The sequence below is a fragment of the Papio anubis genome, chromosome 2 (genome assembly GCF_008728515.1).
Source record: "Papio anubis isolate 15944 chromosome 2, Panubis1.0, whole genome shotgun sequence".
NCBI lineage: Eukaryota > Metazoa > Chordata > Mammalia > Primates > Cercopithecidae > Papio > Papio anubis.
The window spans coordinates 48,323,274-48,345,020 of NC_044977.1; the positions used below are offsets into that span (position 1 = coordinate 48,323,274).

General features: G+C 49.3%; 2 protein-coding genes across 24 annotated transcripts in view; one reads left to right on the forward strand and one right to left on the reverse strand.

Annotated features, from left to right (window-relative positions):
* Positions 1 to 21,747, forward strand: part of ACAD9 (acyl-CoA dehydrogenase family member 9) — a 36,291-nt gene that overhangs the window by 11,285 nt on the left and 3,259 nt on the right. For both annotated transcript variants that reach the window (XM_017946079.2, XM_017946080.3), the window contains 14 exons: positions 4,314 to 4,415; positions 6,026 to 6,132; positions 7,158 to 7,258; positions 8,766 to 8,844; positions 10,699 to 10,873; positions 12,364 to 12,437; positions 13,657 to 13,732; positions 15,186 to 15,256; positions 15,513 to 15,632; positions 17,245 to 17,373; positions 19,307 to 19,386; positions 20,085 to 20,211; positions 20,453 to 20,530; positions 21,136 to 21,264. In XM_017946079.2, the coding sequence (XP_017801568.1) occupies positions 4,314 to 4,415; positions 6,026 to 6,132; positions 7,158 to 7,258; positions 8,766 to 8,844; positions 10,699 to 10,873; positions 12,364 to 12,437; positions 13,657 to 13,732; positions 15,186 to 15,256; positions 15,513 to 15,632; positions 17,245 to 17,373; positions 19,307 to 19,386; positions 20,085 to 20,211; positions 20,453 to 20,530; positions 21,136 to 21,264 (1,448 nt within the window). The remainder of the gene's footprint in view (positions 1 to 4,313; positions 4,416 to 6,025; positions 6,133 to 7,157; positions 7,259 to 8,765; positions 8,845 to 10,698; positions 10,874 to 12,363; positions 12,438 to 13,656; positions 13,733 to 15,185; positions 15,257 to 15,512; positions 15,633 to 17,244; positions 17,374 to 19,306; positions 19,387 to 20,084; positions 20,212 to 20,452; positions 20,531 to 21,135; positions 21,265 to 21,747) is intronic.
* The window catches only part of KIAA1257 (KIAA1257 ortholog), an 81,779-nt gene continuing 81,003 nt past the window's right edge, over positions 20,972 to 21,747 (reverse strand). For 17 of the 22 annotated variants that reach the window (XM_021922708.2, XM_021922705.2, XM_021922706.2 and 14 more), the window contains one exon: positions 21,420 to 21,504. In XM_021922708.2, the coding sequence (XP_021778400.2) occupies positions 21,470 to 21,504 (35 nt within the window). In that variant the 3' untranslated portion in view covers positions 21,420 to 21,469. Of the gene's footprint in view, positions 21,505 to 21,747 lie in introns of all 22 variants that reach the window. The other 5 variants (XM_031663075.1, XM_031663071.1, XM_031663078.1 and 2 more) reach the window with 4 other exon arrangements.

A 21,747-nucleotide genomic window follows, 5' to 3' on the forward strand; every position in this document is an offset into this window, starting at 1 on the left:
ATTCATTGACATGGGGTATGTATCCAGATTTTAGCTATCACCAAAAAAGTTGCCATAAACATACCTTTTTTCCTCTTTTTCTTTTTTTAAGAGACACGGTCTTTCTTTGTCGCCTGGGCTGGAGTGCAGTAGTGTAATCATAGCTCACTGCAACCCTCCAACTTCTGGGCTCAAAGCCATCCTCTGCCTCAGCCTCCCGCATAGCTGAGACTACAGGCACACACTACCATGCCCAGCTAATAATTCTTAAAGTTTTTTGTAGAGATGGGGTCTCACTATGTTATTCAGGCTGGTCTCAGACTCCTGGGCTCAGGTGATCTTCCTACCTCAGCCTCTTAAAGTGTTAGGATTACAGGTATGAACCACCATGCCTGGCCTGTATTTTCTTTTTTTTTGAGACGCCATCTCGAATCACTGCAACCTCCACCTCCCGGGTTCAAGCAATTCTTCTGCCTCAGCCTCCCGAGTAGCTGGGATTACAGGTGTGTGCCATCACGCCTGGCTAATTTTTGGTATTTTTAAGTAAAGAAGGGGCTTCACCATGTTGGCCAGACTGATCTCAAACTCCTGACCTTGGGTGATCTGCCTGCCTCGGCCTCCCAAAGTGCTTGGATTACAGGTGAGAGCCACCTCGCCTAGCCTGGCCTGTATTTTCTTTTAGAAACTTCATAGTTTCTAAACTATGACTGGACATGGTGGCTTACGCCTGTAATCCCAGCACGTTGGGAGGCCAAGGCGAGTGGATCATGAGGTCAGGAGATCGAGACCATCCTGGCTAACATGATGAAACCCTGTCTCTACTGAAAATACAAAAAATTAGCCCGGCATGGTGGCAGGCATCTGTAGTCCCAGCTACTCTGGAGGCTGAGGTAGGAGAATGGTGTGAACCCGGGAGGCGGAGCTTGCAGTGAGCTGAGATCACACTACTGCATTCCAGCCTGGGCGACAGAACAAGACTCCATCTCAAAAAAAAAAAGTTTATAGTTTTAATTCAGGTTTAGAACTATGATTCATTCAGAGTTAATTTGGGGTTTGTTGTGAGGTGAAGTTTGAGGAGGATTGTTTTGCTTATGGCTATCCAGTTCCATCAACATTTGTTGGAAAGATTATCTTTTCCCTATTGGATCTACTTGGCACCTTTATCAAAAATCAGTTGACCATTTATGTATGAGTTTATCTCTGAATTTTCTATTCTCTTCCACTGATCTATTTGTCCATCTTTATTCAGGTATTACATTGTCTTGTTTACTGAGCTTTCTGTTAAGGCTTGGAACCAAGTAATGTTAGTTCTCCAACTTTATTCTTGTCTAAAGTTGGTTTGACTCTTGCAGGTCCTTTGCATTTCTTTTGCATCAATTTAATAATCAGCTTTTCAAGTCTACAAAAAGGCCTACAAGTTTTTAAATGGTTGGTTTATCTTTTAGAGCAATTTTTTTTTTTTGAGACAAAGTCTCACTCTGTCGCCCAGGCTGGAGTGCAGTGGTGTGATCTTGGCTCACCACAACCCCTGCCTCCTGGGTTCAAGTGATTCTCCTGCCTCAGCCTCCCGAGTAGCTGGGACTATAGGTGTGCACCACCATGCCCGGCTAATTTTTATATTTTTTTAGTAGAGACAGGATTTCACTGTATTGGCCAGGCTGGTCTCGAACTCCTGATCTAGTGATCCACCTGCCTCAGCCTCCTAAAGTGCTGGGATTATAGACTTGAGCCACCGTGCCCAGCCAGCAATTTTTAAAAATAGGAAAAAAGGATCTTGTTACCCATGTAGTTGCTGATTCCAGGGCTCTTCATGTCTCTTGTAGAGTCTCTTCCTGGCTTCATATTGCTTCAGAAGAGATGTCTGCTTCCATTCTTATCTTCGTTCCTTTGTACATAGTGTTTCTTTCATCTCTGGCTGCTTTTCAGTGGTGTTAGGAAAACTGATTATCACATTTATTTATGTAGTTTTTTGCACATGTATTTTGCTTGGAGTTCTTTGAACTTTTGCTACCATTGCTCTTCTGTGGGAAGGATTTCCTTTCACTTTTCATGATGTGTAGCTCTGCAGGGGATGCATATTCTCACCTTTTGTATGTCTAGAAAAGTCTGTTTCAGCTGGGCAAAGTGGCTCATGCCCATAATGCCAGCACTTAGGGAAGCCGAGGTGGGTGGATCGCCTGAGGTCAGGAGTTTGAGACCAGTCTGGCCAACAGGGTGAAATCCCGTCTCTACCAAAAATACAGAAATAGCCAGATGTGGTGGCATGCACCTGTAATCCCAGCTACTCTGGAGGCTGAGGCAGGAGAATCACTTGAACCTGGCGGGCAGAGGTTGCAGTGAGCTGAGATCGCACCACTGTACTCCAGCCTGAGTGACAGAGCGAGACTCCATCTCAAAAAAAAAAAAAAGGAAAGAAAAAGTAAAAGAAAAGTCTGTTTCATCGGAACAGGTTTCTGTGTTGACAGGATTTACCTTTCAGGCAATTAATGGTGTTGCTCTGCTTTCTTCCTGACTTCGTATTGCTTCAGAAGAGATGTCTGCTTCCATTCTTATCTTTGTTCCTTTGTACATAGTGTTTCTTTCATCTCGGGCTGCTTTTCAGTGGTTTTAGGAAAATTGATTATCACATTCATTTATGTAGTTTTTTGCACATTTATTTTGCTTAGAGTTCTTTGAACTTCTGGCTCTGTGTGTTTATACTGCTTACTGAATTTAGATAAACAGTTGTACACCCATACAGTGAATACTGAGCAACAAAAAGTAATGAAGTATTTATACATGAAAAAACATGGATGAATCTCAAAATCATGACCTGAGTTAAAGAAGCCAGGGTAAACAGATAGGTACCATATGGATTCATTTATATAAAACTTGAAGATGCAAGCTGATCTATAGACAAAAGATTTGTGGTTGCCTGGGGATGGGTGGACAGATGGATCGATCTCAAAGGGGCATAGAGACTTTTGGTGGAAAAGGAAATGTTTTCTTCTCAATTGTGATGTTTTCACTGACAAATATGCCAGAACTCAACAAATTATATATTGTAAATATGTGCAGGTTATTCTTCGCCAATTATATATGTCAATAAAGTTGTTAAAGGATAAAAAAATGAAGGGTTTGGCCTGCACTTTTGGAAATCTGTAGTTGTCTTAGTCACCCATGTATGCAAAAATTCTTAAGTGTAGGTTATGGTGTTTTTCACAATTTATAATACTGATAAAGTTTAATTAGCAATTCAGAAGTACACTTTAATTGGCTTGATGCATACAAAAGTGTGCAGTTATAGGCCTAATGCTATTGATTGTTCAGTTTTGCTGCAGTGAATGTGAATTTTTATTTTAGAGACGAGATCTCACTCTGTCGCTCAGGCTGGAGTGCAGTGGTGCCATCATAGCTTACTCAACCTCCCAGGTTGAGTGATCCTTCCACCTGAGCCTCCCAAGTAGCTGAGAGTGCAGGCTGAATGTGAGTGTTGAATGAATAAATGAATTGGTGTTAAACAGGCTAAACTGTCTCAGAACTGGTGGATTGTGCTGAAAGCAGTATGGCCTCTGACAGTGAGGTAAATCTTGGCCCAGATACTGCCATGAGGTGGCTATCTAGCTGAACATTTTAGTATAATTCTGAGAGATGCATATTTATTCTCTCATTTCCTAGAATATACTAGCCAAAAAAAGTATGAGGTCTAGAAGGAGGAGGGAAAAAATGAAGTTTAACATGCCTATAGAAAAATTTACATGCCATGAATGTATAATTTGCTGCTGTTTTACACAGCAAAAGCACTCCTGTGACTAGCACCCAGATCAACAAATAGAACACCACCTAGCTCTGACAGCTTTTAACAGTTTAATTCTGGCCAGGCGTGGTGGCTCACACCTATGATCCCAGCACTTTGTGGTAGGAAGATTGCTTGAGTTCAGGAGTTCAAGACGAGCCTGGGTAACATAGCAAGACCTTGTTTCTACTAAAAAAAAAAAAAATTAGCTGGGTGTGGTGGTATGTACCTGTAGTCCCAGCTTCTTATGAGGCTGAGGCAGGAGGCTCACTTGAGCCTGGGAGATTGAGGTTATATAAGCTATGATTGTGCCACTGCACTTCAGCCTGGGTATCAGAGTGAGACCCTGTTTCTAAATAAATATATAAAAATAAAATTTTTCCTGGGCTAATTACATAAAATTGAACACAGGCGAAATGACCATGACTACAGAATTTCTAGTTTTGAAAAAATTTCTATTCTGGGATTATATATTATCAATATATAAACACTGTCCTGTTTATTTATATTTGTGGAAACATAGCTTATATTTGTTTAATCAAGATTTTCCTCTTGGCAGTGGACTCCCGAAAAATTGACCAGGAAGGGAAAATCCCAGATGAAACTTTGGAGAAATTGAAGAGCCTGGGCCTTTTTGGGCTGCAAGTCCCCGAAGAATATGGTAAGTCAAGCAAACAAGCACCCAACCAGTTTAGCTCTTAAGAAAGCACTCTGAATTTGTCCATAAAAGGTCTAGTTGCTGGAATAGATGACACCTTCTGTCATGGGTTACATAGTAGGGGTGGACTGACTGAGGGACCTGTAGGGAGGAAGTGCTCTCGGGTCCTGTGCTTTTCATCCTAGCACAGAGGAATGAGGCATGTGGTCTGGCTGGCTGTAGAGTGCAAAGCACATCAAGGTGGGAGATTGGACCAGTGGGAACCTTTGAGCAGCGTCCTTTGTGCTATGGACTGTCCCTGTAATTCTTCGAGCATCCTAGTGATGTTTTTAGTTCCCAAGTGACGGTTCTACCTTATTAGAGTTAGCCAGTCACTACAACTTGCCTCCCTTATGCTTTTTCTCGAGTTGGTCACCTGAATTCTGCAGAGGTTAAAGGGACAGGCAAGCAGTGTGTGGAAGGCGAGGTAGAAAATGGTTCAAAGGGATAGACCACACACATATGCCATTTGTGTTTACCCTCAGGCCTTTTGGATATAAAGTTATAAAGGCCAAGGATGCTGCTAAGCATCTGACAATCCGCAGGACAGACTCCCACAACAGAAAACAATCCATTCCAAAATGTTACAGTGCCACAGTGGAGAAGCCTTGTCCTGGAGTCCTCTGGATACTGGGCAGTGGGACACACTATAGTTGTTGCATTTATAAAGACCTACAACTGTGATGGAAGATCCTCGCTATGTGTTAATTGATTTGATGTGTGTGTAGATATCTTCATATTTAAAGTATGTATCTACATATGCTTGTATGTCTAGGAAAAGTGTGGATAGAAGGATATACACAGAAATGCACTTTCTGAGGCACACGATTGTGAGCATTTTTTTTCTTTTTTGTCTTTTGAGACAGGGTCTCACTGTGTCATCCAGGCTGTAGTGCAGTGGCACGATCATAGCTCACTGTAGCCTTGAACTCCTCGGGCTCAAACAGTCCTCCCACCTAAGCCTCCCAAGTAGCTGGGACTTTTTTTTATTTTGTTGAGTTGGGGTTCTGCTACATTGCCCAGGCTAGTTTTGAATTCTTGGAGCCAAGCAATCCTCCCACCTCAGCCTCCCAAAGTGCTAGAATTATAGGCATGAGCCACTGTGCCCAGCCCTCGATTTTTGTTTACTTTGTACCTTTCTGTATTGTGATTTTTTTTTTTTTGAGACGGAGTCTCTGTTGCCCAGGCTAGAGTGCAGTGGTGTGATCTTGGCTCACTGCAACCTCTGCCTCCCAACTTCAAGTGATTCTCATGCCTCAGCCTCCCGAGTAGCTGGGACCACAGGCACGCGCCACCACACTCAGCTAATTTTTGTATTTTTAGTAGAGACGGGGTTTCTCCATGTTGGCCAGGCTGGTCTCAAACTCTTGACCTCAGGTGATCTGCCCACCTCAGCCTCCCAAAGTACTGGGATTACAGGTGTGAACCACCATGCCCGGCCTGTATTGTGATTTTTTTTTAAAAATATGGTGATCTGGCATTACTTTATAATCAGAAGAAAAAAAAAAACAATGAAGGCTTAATGGGAGGAATCTGGGGCTGGGCTGTGATTGACGCTGGTCCATGTCTCCTAGGTGGCCTGGGCCTCTCCAACACCATGTACTCACGACTAGGGGAGATCATCAGCATGGATGGGTCTATTACTGTGACCCTGGCAGCGCACCAGGCTATCGGCCTCAAGGTCAGGTGTCTAGGGATTCTGTGGTGCTCTCTGTAGGTCTTCTGGAGTCACATGGTGGCATAGAGGCCAGAGGCTTGCTCCCTCTGAATCGGGTCTGATATCTGACGTGCAGTCCTGCCCTTCAGTTCCCTCACTCTGGCCACACCTCGTGGTGCTCAGTCCCCACACACTGCCCACATGCGCAGTGGCCCTTGGGTTGCATGTCCCTTCCTTTTGAATCTGCCTCCTGTCCCCATTGCCTTTGATCCACCCTTCAAGGCCCAGGTGGGGTGCTGCTGTCTTCGCCTTGGGCTGGAAGTGGTCTCCCCTCCTGAGCCCTCGTCCCTCAGCCTGAGCGTGCCCCCACTCTTTATGCAAGCCGCCTTCCCCCCACTGGTCTTGAGCACCTTAGGGCAGGCCCAGGGCTAACTGCCCTTACTGGCAATCTCATTACTCAGATTATTTCTGCTTAATGTTGACATCAAAGAGAGCTGAATGCACACCATGCTTGGCTCCCCCACCCCAGAGAGCACACACATTCATGCAGATGTTTGATGAAGAGGGGTCCTGTCTATGTGGCACTGGGAGGGCAGCAGGTGGGACAGCCCTGACATTGAGCACCTTCTTTAAGATAGGCTTGGTTCCAGTGCTCCTGTGGCTTCACATTTCATCATCCAGACCACCCTGCCAGTGGGTGGGAGTGGCCCAGTTTGTGGATGATAAGATGGAGGAGGGTTTCTTTGGAAAGGGATATCCTTTGCCCAAGACCACCAGTCTGGGAAATGAAGGAACTGATATGAAAGTTTTGGACACAGACTGCAAAGTACTGTGGGTCTCCGAGGCTCACGGCGCTGGCACATGGGCCCCTGACAGTCTCCTCAGCAGCCTGGCTCCCTGGGCTCTGCCTGTGGCCGCTTCCTCTGAGTTCTTGCTGTCTTCTCTTGCCTGAAGTAAATATTTGCCTCAGAAAGGAAATGTTTCACAAACACACCTCATGCTCTCCTTTCTCCCCACAGCTGACATTAGTCTGTGTCTGTTCTGTTTAGGGGATCATCTTGGCCGGCACTGAGGAGCAGAAGGCCAAATACTTGCCTAAACTGGCGTCCGGGGAGCACATTGCAGCCTTCTGCCTCACGGAGCCAGCCAGGTCTGTCCCTGCACAAAATGTTATCCCTCAGCAGCTGTGACATTGCCCAAGATTCACTGGGGCAAGGGGGTGTTGGTTTTGTTGAGTAGCTGACTTTTCCTTCTTTCCAAAATCTTGCAGAGAATCAACTCAGCAACTGTTCTTGCCATTCCTTTTACCTTGACCTTATTTCTCTGTCCCAGTGAGACTTGCAAGTGAGATACCATGCTTGACAGCACTTACTAAATAAATTTTTGTGGTTTATAACACACCTTGATGTACAATACAGTAATAACGTTCAGGCTTCAAAGCACCTTTCAGAATATGTAGCGTGGGTGGTACTGTTCCTGCTTACACATTAGGGGCTGAGGTTCATTGAGGCTGTGTGATCTGCTGGATGGAGCAGGGCTGCAGCAGGACTCGGGACTCCGATGATAAGTCCATCACCTGGACCATCCTCCATCCTGCTTCACTGTGCGTGGGAACCTGGGAACAGCCATCCTTCCTGGGGTGCCCACAACTCATCCTCACAGGACCTCAGATGAGCCCATTGCAAGCACCCATTTCCATGTTTAAACCTAAGCCCAAGTTGTTTTCACTGCCACTTTTTTACGTGATGTATTGAAGCAAAGGTCAGCTAAATCCAGCCTCCTGCCTGTTTTTTATAAATAAGTTTTGTTTGTTTGTTTGTTTTTGAGACAGGGTCTTGCTGTGTCACCCAGGCTGGAGTGCAGTGGCACGATCTCATCTCACTGCAACCTCCGCCTTCAAGTGATTCTCTTCCCTCAGCCTCCCGAGTAGCTGGGATTACAGGCATGTGCCACCATGCCCAGCTAATTTTTGTATTTTTAGTAGAGATGAGGTTTCACCATGTTGGCCAGGTTGGCCTCGAACTCCTGACTTCAAGTGATCTACCCACCTAAGCCTCCCAAAGTGCTGGGATTACAGGCATGAACCACCACGCCCAGCCCAGTTTTATTGGAACATGCCCACTGTTTTATAAATTGTCTTCAGCTGTGTTCATTTTTTTTTTTTTTTTTTTTTTTTTTGAGATGTAGTCTCGCTCTGTTGCCAGGCTGGAGTGCAGTGATATGATCTCAGCTCACTGCAGCCTCTGCCTCCTGGCTTCAAGCGATTCTCCTGCCTCAGCCTCCTGAGTAGCTGGGACTACAGGCATGCACCACCACACCCAGCTAATTTTCGTATTTTTAGTTGAGATGGGGTTTTACCATGTTGGCCAGGATGGTCTCAATCTCTTGACTTCGTGAACCACCTGCCTCAGCCTCCCAAAGTGCTGGGATTACAGGCGTGAACCACCATGCCCGGCCTCATGTTCTATTAATAGCAGCAGAGTTGAGGAGGTGAGACAGACATCCTGTAGCTTGTAAAGCTGAATATGTTATCTGACCCTTCATTTTAAAAGTTCACTGACCTCTTAAAAGTACTAGAACCTCCATTTTCAGGCCCTCAAAAGCATTCATATTTATTCCCAGTATTCTCCCTTGACCACATCTTTCTGCATCTGCAGTGGGAGCGATGCAGCCTCAGTCCAGAGCAGAGCCACGCTAAGTGAAGACAAGAAGCACTACATCCTCAATGGCTCCAAGGTAGGGCTCCTTCCCCATGGCCACGTCAGGATCTCAGTCACGACCTTCACTGCCACTGAGTGAGCACTCTCCACACACCAGGGATTGTACCTGCTGCTGTAGCACTGACTGCCTTCTTGAGCTGCTTTTATGTGTTTGTTTTTGATTTTTTTTAGTTTTTTAAATTTGAGACGGAGTCTCTGTCACCTAGGCTGGAGTGCAGTGGTGTGATCTCAGCTCACTGAAATCTCTGCCTCCCAGGTTCAAGTGATTCTCCTGCCTCAGCCTCCTTGGTAGCTGGGCTTACCCATTCTTGGCTAATTTTTGTATTTTTAGTAGAGATGGAGTTTCACCATGTTGTCCAGGCAGGTCTTGAACTCCTGACTTCAAGTGATCCGCCCACCTCGGCCTCCCAAAGTGCTGGGTTTACAGGCATGAGCCACCGTGCCCAGCCTGTAAACCCGAAAAATCTTTAAATTTTTTGTTACACAAAATTTCAGACATGTTCTGTGTGCCTGGTTGGCCCCAACTCCGGCAGTCACCTGCTCATGGCCACTGTGCCTCTTCCAGCAGCATTGCTACCTCCAGATCGCATGGTAACAATCACAGCATGCCTCTCTAAAAGACAAGAGTTTTGTTTGTTTTTTTAAATAAAAACAAAGCTGTAATATCCTTATCACATTTTAAAAATTGATAGTTTCTCTTTTCTTTTGAGATGGGGTCCTGCTCTGTCACCCAGGCTGGAGTGCAGTGGCACAATCTTGGCTTACTGCAGCCTCAACTTCCTAGGCTAAGGTGATTCTCCTACCTCAACCTCCCAAGCAGCTGGGAGTACAGGCATGCAGCTAATTTTTTTTGTATTTTTTTTGGTAGAGATGGATTTTCACCATGTTGCCCAGGTTGGTCTCAAACTCTGGGGCTCCAGCTATCTGCCCACCTCAACTTCCCAAAGTGCTGGGATTACAGGCATGAGCGACTGTGCCCAGCTGATAATTTCTTACATCTATCAGCATTCAAATATCCCTGATTGCCTCATACCTTTTTTTGGTTTAACTATGTGCTTGAATTAAGATCCACACGAGTCCCATCTGTTGCGGTTTGTTAAGGAGTCTGTTTCTGCCTCTAACTCCCTTTGTTTCCTTTCCTCCTCCTCACCACCCTCCTGCCTTCTCTTTTTTCATTTCTTTTTAGAATTAACAAATAAATGTTGTGTGTATTTAGATATGCAACATGATGTTTTGATATATGTATACCTTAAGAAATGATTAAACCCTTTCTTTCTTTTTTTTTTTTTTTGAGACGGAGTCTCACTCTGTCGCCCAGGCTGGAGTGCAGTGGCCGGATCTCAGCTCACTGCAAGCTCCGCCTCCCGGGTTCACGCCATTCTCTGGCCTCAGCCTCCTGAGTAGCTGGGACTACAGGCGCCCGCCACCTCGCCCGGCTAGTTTTTTGTATTTCTTAGTAGAGACGGGGTTTCACCGTGTTAGCCAGGATGGTCTCGATCTCCTGACCTCGTGATCCACCCGTCTCGACCTCCCAAAGTGCTGGGATTACAGGCTTGAGCCACCGCGCCCGGCCAACCCTTTCTTTCTTGAAGAAATGCAGTTGTCTGGCGGTGGAACCTGAGCTGTTTGACAACTTTGGATGTTCTTTCCCCCCTCCACCTCCACCCTGGGCATCCATGTCCCTTGGGAAAATCCTTGGTCTGGGCAAACTGGGCTGAGCCCTGTCCTGTGTTCACTCATGCTTGGTTGGCTTCTGCAGAGCCAAGGACCCTGCATGTCTGGCCTGAGGTCTGACTGATCGACAAAGACAGAGCTGAGATGGGTCACATAGGGGTTTGGTTTTCTCCAAAGTCCTTCTTTCTGTCCTCAGGTCTGGATTACCAATGGAGGACTGGCCAATATTTTTACTGTGTTTGCAAAGACTGAGGTAGTTGATTCTGATGGATCAGTGAAAGACAAAATCACAGCATTCATAGTAGAAAGAGACTTTGGTGGAGTCACTAATGGGAAACCTGAAGATAAATTAGGCATTCGGGGCTCCAACAGTAAGTAGCTCGTGTGTGCATGTGTGTGTGTGTGTGTGTGCGTGTGTGTGTGTATGTGTGTAAGGGGGAGACTGGCCCTTGACTCTGTCCAAATAGCAAGATAAAATGAGATTTAAATACTTTCAGTTTTTGTTAAGCATTTTAAAAAGATCAAACTAAGAATGCCACATGGGCTTTGTCTTTGTACCCACAGCTGAGTGCTGCTCACTTGAAGACCTGCTGGTCATCCCCTGCTGTAGCTGCCCTAACGGACAGACCACCTTACCACCTTAGAGCTCAGCTTACAGTCCTCAGCCTTTAGTTGTCTCAGTCTGCAGTGCCTGGCAGCCTGCTTCAGGATGTGGGTTGGGTTCAGGTCCATCTGGGGGCTTGTTCTTAGAGCAGATCATAAGCACCTAAGGGGCCAAGCCAAGCCATATAAGCAGTTTTTTTGTCGTGGGAGACATAGTCTCTCTCTGTCACCCAGACTGGAATGCAGTGCTGTCATCTCAGCTCACTGCAACCTCTGCCTCCTGGGTTCGAGTTATTCTCCTGCCTCAGCCTCCCAAGTAATTGGGACTACAGGCGTGCACCACCACACCCAGCTAATTTTTGTATTTTTTGTAGAGATGGGGTTTCACCATGTTGCCCAGACTTGTCTTGAACTCCTGAGCTCAGGCAATCTACCTGCCTCAGTCTCCTAAAGTGCTAGGATTACAGATGTGAGTTACTGTACCTGGCCACTTTTTTTTTTTTTTTTTAAATAGAGATGAGGTCTTGCTGTGTTGTCCAGGCTGGTCTCGAACTCCTGGGTTCAAATGATCTTCCTGCCTCTGCCTCCCAAAATGCTGGGATTATAGACATGAGCCACCATACCCGACCCTGAAAGCACATTTAAGTCCTCTGTTCATGTTGGCCTCATTCTAGTGGCCACAGGAAGTCACATGGCCCTAGCAGGCAGGGAAAGGGAGGGAGGTCCATCCCTCCTTACAGTGGGAGAGTGCTACCGTTAGATTACAGGGGTGTGATTGTGTTAGAGTTAAGCATTGAGACCAGTGGTCCCAGTCTACCCTAAGGCTTTAGGAAATGCTGTTCTCTTTCTCACTTTGCTTGTTCTGGCTCTTTATATCCCTGACTGTTTTCATTCTTAAACTTCTGCTAAATGTCACCTTAGAAAAGTCTGACATAGCCCTTAATAAAAATATTATTATCCACCCCCTTGCCAACCTCCATTTCTCTTTATCGTGATGCCCTATTTATTTCATCCATAGCACTGATCACAATGTTACATTGTTTTGTTTATAGCTTTTGTTTCCCTAATCAAAGTATGAGTTGCACAAAGATAGGAACTTTGTCTTTCTCTACTGTCCTACCAAACATTGGATGGATGGATGGATGGATGGATGGATGGATGGATGGACGGACGGACAGACGGATGAATTGCCTGCTTGCAGGTCAAATGCAGAGTGGTTTGCATTATCAGATGAGATCTTAAATTTCATGTGTTTCAGCTTGTGAAGTCCATTTTGAAAACACCAAGGTACCTGTGGAAAACATCCTTGGAGAGGTCGGAGGTGGGTTTAAGGTGAGTTGCCAGCCACAGCCCCTTGTGAGTACCAGGTAGTGTCATGAGTGCAGCTTGTCGGCCCCCAGCTTTTGCCCTGTCCCTGCTCGTAGCAGAGTAGCCTGTGCATGGCAAGTGACTTTGCATGGTTATCTGTTGGGAAATTGGCCAAATTGAGACTGGAAAATTGGCTGGCTCCTAGAAGAAGTGTATGGTAAGGATTGGGAATTTTCCTTCACGTCTGAGGCCTTATTCGCCTCGAGCGAAGGCTAGGATTCCCTTCTGCAGTGGGTGTGAGAAAGCAACCTGTGGGTTCTGGTGGATCTCAAACTCTGTGTCCGACAACCCTGGTCTGCATCCCTGCCCTACTCTTTTCTTTTTGGACTAAGACTTACTATTTTTATTAAGAGATGATTCATACAACAAAGGACTCACCATTTTAAAACGTATCATTTCAGTGGTTTTTAGTATATTCACTATGTTGTTCAAATATCTCCTGTGTCTAATTCCAGAACATTTCCTCACCCCAAAAGGAAATGTTGTACCATCCAGTATGACCCTTACCCAATCCCTTGGCTGCTACTCTTTTACTTTATGTCCCTATGGATTTGCCTCTTCGGAACATTTCATAGAAAAGCAGTCATATGCAAGATCCGGTTTGGTGACAGGCTTCTCTCACATAGCATGATGTTTTCAAGGTTCATCTCTCTCATAGCATGAATGAGTAATTCATTCCTTTTATGGCTGAATTCTGTTCTCTTGAGTGGAGATAGCACATTTTGTTCATCCATTCATCAGCTGATGGACATTGGGGTTGTTACCACTTTGGCTGCTATCAGTAATGCTACTTATGAACATTCATGTCAAGTTTTTATGTGGAAATACTTTTTCAGTTATTTTAATTTATATCTAAAAGTAGAATTTCTGTTTGGCCCAAGTTGGTCTTGAACTCCTAGGCTCAAGCAATCCTCTTGTCTTGGCCTCCCAAAATGCTGGTACTACAGGTGGGAGCCCCCATGCCCAGCTCTGGCATGTTCCTTTGGAATAACGTTCAGTGGTCTTGTGTGTGGGGACGTTGGTAGAGCTGTAACGGTGACTGAATCACCTTGTTCTGAGGCGTTAGGACAGTGCTTTTTCCCAGCTTGAGGGAAGGCAAGCTGATCTGCCTGGCCTGGTCTGGTTGTGGCCTCCTCCTGCTGCCTCCTTCAGGGCCCCTGGGCTCTCCCTGTTCTCCCTGCAGGTGGCCATGAACATCCTCAACAGCGGCCGGTTCAGCATGGGCAGCGCCGTGGCTGGGATGCTCAAGAGATTGATTGGTAGGTAAGTTAGGGACAAGGCCCATTGTGTCCCACCCCCCGCTTCCCCAGCTTCAGCCCTGGAGGCTCTGCCATTCCCCTGGCCCATTCCAGGCCGGTGCTGAACTAGGCCACCTAGACTGAGGGTCCAGCCCAAGCTTGGTCCCTAGGCTTTTGTGGAGACCAGAGAGTCTCCTCAGCCTGCCCCTGAGGTTTGTCGTCATCCACATTCCTCTGTTTCATCTCCACATGGGTGATGCCGATGTGGGGACAGGCTTTCTCTCTGGGGTAGGGGTGGGGATTGGGGAACAGGCTTTCTGTCTGGGGTGAGAGGTTGCCACCGACCAGTAGGAGCAGAGCTGCTTGGTGAGCACACACCAAGAGCCAGGCTTCCAGGATACACGGCCTCTGGTTCCCAAGGTCTGTGTCTTCTGGGTGACCGCACAGTGGGTAGGGAGTAGAGTCGGGTTTGGAACCCAGGTGCCTGGGCCCCTGGATCTTTCTTTTGTTCTCTTCTGTTAGGATACCCCAAACCTCTATTTTCCCTTGCCAGTGAACTTAGAACAGCCCTGTAACCATTCTGGTTGTGGTGGAAGCATCTGTGGGGAAATGGGGGTACCCGGGGCAGCACACCCCTAAGTGCTTTATGAAGTTCCTCTTTGATGCCAGGCTCTGGGCCTGTTTTGGCTTCCCTCCATTTTAGAGATGAGAAAACGAGACTCAAGAGAGGGCAAGTGATTTGTTGCGGGCCATGCTCCTGGACCCAGAACGAAATCTGTCAGGCTCCAGGCTCAGGGCTCTTCTCACTCAGGCACAAGGCCTCCGGGGAGCTCCTTTGCCTGGGCTCTCAGTGGGGCTCGGCCCTCTTCACCTCCTGAGTGCACCACACCTGGGAGAGCCTGTGGAGAACATGGCTACGGGCGGGATGGGAGTGCTTCTGCCTGGGGGAGGCGCCATGTCACTCATGGGCCCTTAGAGCTCAGCACTTTGTCACAACCACACGCCTGGAAGCCCCAGCTCAAATATTCAATCCAGGCGGCCCCACCTGCTTTGGTCAGGAACACTGCGCTGGGTGTGAGCCTGGACCACCTCTGTCTGGGGCCTCTGTGCCTGGCTCTGTGCAAGGCGCCCTCCACCTTCAACCTGATTGCATCTTCACAGTGACTCTGAGGTGTGGGATGGTATTCAGGGAGGTGTCACACTTGGCCCAAGGCACAGGCTGTAAGAACCATGGCCAGGATTCAAGCCTGTATCTGATGCCAAACTCTGTGTGTGGGTGCCATGAGGAGGGGCGGTTCTCCTCTGACCCACGGGTGCTGGCAAGTGGGAGTGCTAGCTTCTGGGGTATTTGATCTCAGCAGACACGCTCCTCACGGTGCCCGCCTGTGGGAAGGATAAGGATGATGGCCATAGGAAATCATGTTTGAACAACAGAAATGTTCCAGTTCTTTCTAATAACTCTGCTCTTCCTCAGAAATGACTGCTGAGTACGCCTGCACAAGGAAACAGTTTAACAAGAGGCTCAGTGAATTTGGATTGATTCAGGTACCAACGGTTGAGTACTGTATTTGTGCATTTCACTGTGTGACGTGAATGGTGTGTTCTTTTGATGTCTCTGTACTGGTGACTCTTCTGTGGTGATTTGGGAAGAAGACTAGTTAAGGCTTTATTTAACACTGGTCACTGGGCTTGCTTCTCTTGGGCATTGAGGCTTCTGACTTAATTACCTTCTGTCCTGTTTCACAGATTTGGCTCTCAGCACATGCAAATTGCTTCTCGTGTTTTTTTCTGAACACTCTAGGAGAAATTTGCACTGATGGCTCAGAAGGCTTACGTCATGGAGAGTATGACCTACCTCACAGCAGGGATGCTGGACCAACCGGGCTTTCCCGACTGCTCCATCGAGGCGGCCATGGTGAAGGTAACCCCGGCATAGCCAGAGAGCTGGTGCTGGAGGGAGGCTTGGGAAAGCTCCCTCACTGTGACCTTTCAAGCCCATGCTGTTGCCTGTCATCTTCCTCCTGTCATTGATCCAGTATTTGCGATACACTTGCCCTGTGTAGCACTCCAGGGATAGGCAAGCAGTGGGGAGCAGCAGTGGGGAAGTGTCCGGTGAGCCAGTGGATCAGCAGTTTATAGCAGAAGGAGACCGTTATGATAACATCCTTTTAGAGTAATAGCATTGCAGCTGGCTTGCTTGAGAAAGACTTCTTTTTTCCTTAGTTTATGGCCTTCCTACTTTCTGGTATCAAAACTTTGTCTTAAAAACTAAGCATATGGCAGGACGTGGTGGCTCACGTCTGTAATCCCAGCACTTTGGGAGGCCAAGGTGGGTGGATCACCTGAGGTCTGGAGTTCGAGACCAGCCTGGCCAACATGGTAAAGCCCCATCTCTACTAAAAACACAAAAAATTAGCCAGGCGTGGTGGCAGGCACCTGTAACCCCAGCTACTTAGGAGGCTGAGGCAGGAGAATCACTTGAACCCGGGGAGGGTGGTGGAGGTTGCCAAGATTGTGCCATTGCACACTAGCCTGGGCAACAAGAGCAAAACTCCATCTCAAAAAAAAAAAAAGAAAAAGTATATGAGTCTGGGCAACATGGTGAAACCCCATCTCTACAAAAAATACAAAAATTAGCTGGCATGGTGGCACATGCCTGTAGTCCCAACTACCTGAGAGGCTGAGGTGGGAAGAGCATCTTACTTGGTTGAAGTAGATAATAGAGTTTGCTTTTGTTTTGTTCAGGGTAGAGGGTGTCATTTTTTAGCTGTAATAAAAAAGATGGCCACCCTTTGGGGGACCCTACTTTGTTCCCCCAACAATTGTTTTTAAGCTGATCTCTGGAATTGAGCTCTTGAGAGAAATGGTGAGAGGTATGGCAGCTTACAGAAGCAAACGTCCTGGTGTGGGCAGGAGAGTCTACCTAAAAGGTTGGGATCCTGAAGTGGCAAGGTCCCTCAAAAAATAAAAAAAAAAAATAATAATAATAAAAGGTTGGGCATCTTGGGCCGTGTTTGAGTCTTTTCTAGGTGCAGGCTGTGTACTGGGTGCATTTGCATGAGTTTTATCATCTCGTTTTCTTGTCACCCTTGAGCAGTGACCACAGACGTTAGTTTGCTGTAGCCAACTTCTTCCAGATACTAAACCTAGGGCTAAATATGGCAGTTTGTCTGCCCCCAAGGCACTTATAGTGTGCACAGACAGAAAGAAGTCACGGCCGCTGGGACTGGGCAGGAACAGGTCAGGTTTTCTCGGGAGGGGGAGATCTTAGGTGGGTTTTAAAGGAACAGGAGCTAAGCCAGGTGCAGATAGGATGAAGGTGGGCCCAGAGGTACAGAAGGTCACGGTGGGGTGGGGAACACAAGCTGGCCAGTGTGGTCAAGGAAGGCAAAGGACTTGTCCACATCACCCCTCAAGTCCCTCCCTGGCCGATCTCCTCCCCAAACCCTGGTGCCTCCCATGGCTCCCCAGCCACCCAGCTCCCTGCAGCGTAGGTCTTCCTTTTGGAAAGGATTCGGTGTGACACCCCACAGGTGTTCAGCTCCGAAGCTGCCTGGCAGTGTGTGAGTGAGGCGCTGCAGATCCTCGGGGGCTTGGGCTACACGAAGGACTATCCGTACGAGCGCATACTGCGTGACACCCGCATCCTCCTCATCTTTGAGGTGAGTGGCCCCGCCACCAGCTAAGCTGTGCTCCACCCCCAGGACCCTGCCTGGTCCTGAAGATGCTGCTCAGGGCCTCACAGAGGCCCCCGTGGCCCAGGGCTGGGTCTCATGCTCTCAATGGCTCTCAAGGGCTCTCCTAGCCCTGGCACGTCTCGTTCCTGATTGCTGCCCTCCATGAAGTCACAAGCCTGAGGAGTCAGTTCAGTTAGCATGTGCCTGGTGGCAGGGGAGGGAATTGGGGCCACAGAGATGTTTTTGGGTGCTGTGTTCTGATTGTGTTGCAGGGCCGACCAAGGGGAATGACAGAGTGCAAGTACACAAAGAGGCAGGGAGCGGGCGTCCTCCAGAGGCAGCCAGAGTTTTGTGAAGCATGCCCTTAGGGGCAGGAAAAAAAGGGCTTTGACCAGGGCCGGGGGCAGGGCAGTTTGTCCCTGAGGGCAGGGTAATAGAGCATGCCAGGCCCAGATGGGACTGATCATCAAGGTGAATGAAGAGAGAGTGAAGGGCTTTCTGGGAGCAGCAGTCAGTCCTGCCAGGTGGGCTGGGCAGGTAGTGGGTTTGGGGGTGTTGAGGAAGGTACACGGGAAGGCTAAAAAAGTAGCCAGAGTGTGGAGGACCTTGACTGACAGCAGAGGAATTTGGAAGCCATAAAACATCTGTAAGCAGGGCATTATTTGGTTGTATCTGTATTGTGGGAAATTCCCCCAGGGGCTCAGCAAGTGCCGGACATATGGATGGGGCTCATGTGGAGAGTGAGTTACAGGGATGAGGCCAGAGGCCAGGGGCTCTCCTGCTGGGAGGGAGAGGCTAGACCTAAGAGAGCATAGCAGGATGGGTGGGATGTGATGGTGGGCATGGGTATACAGGAGGCAGCCTGAGACAGGGAGAGGTTTGGGCCTGAGCAGCAGGTCTGGTAATGAGGGGACATCATCAGCCTCCGGGAGTGTAGTCTTGTCTCCTGGGCCGTCCTGTCCAGTGGGAAGCCTCCTTGGCTGCTTTTGTTCCCGGCCTGTCCATTGGGTTCCAGCCATCTCCACTGTTGTAGTGGACATACGGGGCAGGGGCCAGCCTGAGGGCACTGGAGTAGTCTCAGCCTTGCAAAGGGCCTTCTCCAAATGCCCTTCCCTCAGCCCGGGAGGGCTGGAGTTCTCCAGGACTGGGGTGGTCAGCAGGGTTCAGGAAGCCCTCGAGGCCTTGGAAGAACACAGGGCTCTCAATGTGGGGTGGTACCTCCTGTCTGGAGCCTGCTCGGAGCTGGGTGGCTCTGCCAGGAGGCCTCTGCAGTCCCCCCTTTTCCTGTAGGGAGTCCTGCTGTCCGTGTTTTCAGCCTGGCTGCAGAGGACAGTCCTCAGTCCCTGGTGCTGGCTGTGTAGCCTGGGTCAGGCCCCTGCACCTGACGCACATCTCCATTGTGCAGAGTGGGCAGAAGCCCACCGGCCTCTCACTGATCAGAATCATGGGTTGGGGGAGTGGGGAGCATGTGGCCCTCTGGGTGTTGACACCTGGCACTGAGGAGCTTCTAGCTGCCACTCAGCAATTTGTGGCTTCTGTTAGGAATCTGGCCTCCACCTGGAGCCAGCAATGTCTGTCTGGCACTGGCTGAGCCCCAGGCATCAGCACCCCTTACCACCCAGGGAAAGTTGGTTTCCATTTTAAAGAGGACCTGGAGACTTGGAGAAAGGCTTGACACGTGAAGCTGGTCACCGAGCAGTAGAGGGTCCCAGCGGGAGCCCATGGCCATCTGGTCACCTCCTCCTCATCCCTGTGTACTCTCTGAGCCCTGGTCAGAGCCCTGTTCCCAGCTACTTCAGGAGCAGTGGCTTCTGTGGCATGGGCAGGCAGGCAGTGGCTGGGCCTACCCAGCACATGTGGCACTACCATGGCTGCCTGGCTGGGGGGCAGCCTTTGACCTCTACACTACTGGCCACAGGGAACCAATGAGATTCTCCGGATGTACATCGCCCTGACGGGTCTGCAGCATGCTGGCCGCATCCTGACTGCCAGGATCCGGTAAGTACCATTGTCACTGTGTGCTTCTCAGAGCCTATACCTGCCCAGCAGGGGCCAGTCCAGGGCAGTGGGAGGAAAGAGCTGCCTTGACCTCGAGTGGGGGCATGGGGGTGTGGCACAGCCTTGTGGAGGGGACCTTCCCCTGTGGTAGTTGGGGGCTTGTTGCCCAGGGAAGCCCTCGCTGCCCTGCCCTTATGGCCACACTACCCTACAGCTCCAATGTGAACACCGTATCCCCGCTCTGGTCCCTCACACTGGAGGCAGCTGGTTTTTCAGAATCTGAAGAATGACAGGTGTCCCCTTAAAGGTGCCAGGCCTCACAGCCAACATAAGACCAGTGTTTTTCTTCTCTGCCCTTCTTCCCCTCCTGCCCCCCTCCACCCCCATCCTAGGGGCACAGCAATCCCAAATCACTGCTGGAGACTAAGTACAGGTTGCTGGTAGCATTTTGTCTCCTTCACAGGAGACAGCTGCTGGGAAGCTGGCTGTGACTCCACCCCTTACATGTGTGGCTCCCTTGAGGCGACTGGGTGCTCTCCGGCAGGTGGTTTGGTTGAGGGGTTCAGCCTGTAGCCAGGGGCCCGGCATATCCAGGCCAGGGAGGGGCACGGAGCTTCTGGGTGCCAAGTGGGCCGTGTTGCTGGACAGTGAGAGCCAGCAGTGAGGCCTCCAGTCACAGGACCATGGACTTTCTGCAGTGAGTTTAAACAGGTCAAAGTGACCACAGTCATGGAGACCGTTGGCCGGAAGCTTCGGGACTCCCTGGGCCGAACTGTGGACCTGGGACTGACAGGCAACCATGGAGTTGTGCACCCCAGTCTTGCGGTAAGTGGGCCCAACAGGCATACCCCCTACTTCAGTGCCCTTCTGCCAGATCTCATGGCAGAAAAGATCTCACTGTGGGGGGTCTGGGCTCCTCCAGGGGAGGCTGGGGAACACCAGCTAGTCCATGACACCCTGGATTGCCTCCCTCAGATGGGGCATCTTTGCCTGGTACCCGGACTGTGGGACAGGACAGGGCACTGTAGGGATGAGGTGCTGAACTGACTCCTGTCTTGGTTAATAGGACAGTGCCAACAAGTTTGAGGAGAACACCTACTACTTCGGCCAGACCGTGGAGACACTGCTGCTCCGCTTTGGCAAGGTAACCAGGCCCTCCCAGGCCTGGGTCGCAACCGGTCCCCCAATTTGGCCAGCATTCATGAGACTACTTTTTGTCAAGCATCCTTTGGGACCAGGCCTAGAACAGAAATCTTGATGGCCCTGGAGGGATGAGGTGGTGAGGTCAGGCTGACTTTGTCAGCTTGTCCTGGGGCCCATTTAGCTACTTGGAGGGGCACCCTTGCTGGGTGAGTTTTCTGCAGTGTTTTTCTGTGCACCTTTCAGGTAGAGAGGCTCCCTAGAATCGGGAGGGCAGCCCCACCTGGGGCCTGAATCTAGGGACCTGATTGGTGGGGCCCTTGCTGCTGAAGGTGACAGTAGCACAGTAAGCACTGGCTTCTGGTCTCAGCCAAGTTTCTGGGACCAGGTCTTGCCTTAACCTCCTCCCTGAATCTAGAGATCAAAGAGAAGGGAAAACAGAAGGTGGCTGGGAGCTGTTCTCCCATGACCTGAAGGGAAAGGCTTTATTGGCTCCACTTTCTCAAGGAACACAGGAAACTAAGACAGGCAGAGATGCAGCCCAGGGAGGGACCGTGTGGGGGACTGGTCTAGGTAGTGAGTCCCCACTCAGAGCCTCTGTGATCCCAGACAATCATGGAGGAGCAGCTGGTGCTGAAGCGGGTGGCCAACATCCTCATCAACCTCTATGGCATGACGGCTGTGCTGTCGCGGGCCAGCCGCTCCATCCGCATCGGGCTACGCAACCACGACCATGAGGTGAGTCCAGCCTAGCCTCACACAGGGCCTGGCTGCTGGCATCTGTTTTGCTGCACTTTAATGAAGTTAATTGTTGAGGAGGGTGTGGGCGGGTGTGGGGGAGGGCTGGGCCAGTTGAGGGGGTATCCACAGGTCCTGCAGGGAGAGGCTGTGGGGGAGGCTGTGCAAGTTCACCATGCGGTGGCTGTGGGAGGGTCTGTGCTGTTCAGGAGATGGGGCCGTTCCTTTTCTTCTTCCTGCCTGAGAGAAGAGGCGGGTGAGTGACAGGGGTTCCCAATCCCAGTGCCCTGACCCCTAGCAAGGGGCAGACCCTGCACATTGCCCACTCTGCTGGGGGGAGGCGGGTGCAGTGTCTGAGGACCCACTGTGTACCAGGATCTCTGCCTGCACTTCCCAGAGTGCCTGCAGATACCAGGATTGTGACATCTGCCTCTCAGAGGAAACAGGCTCAGAGATATTAAGTCACTTGCTGTTGGGGAAAGG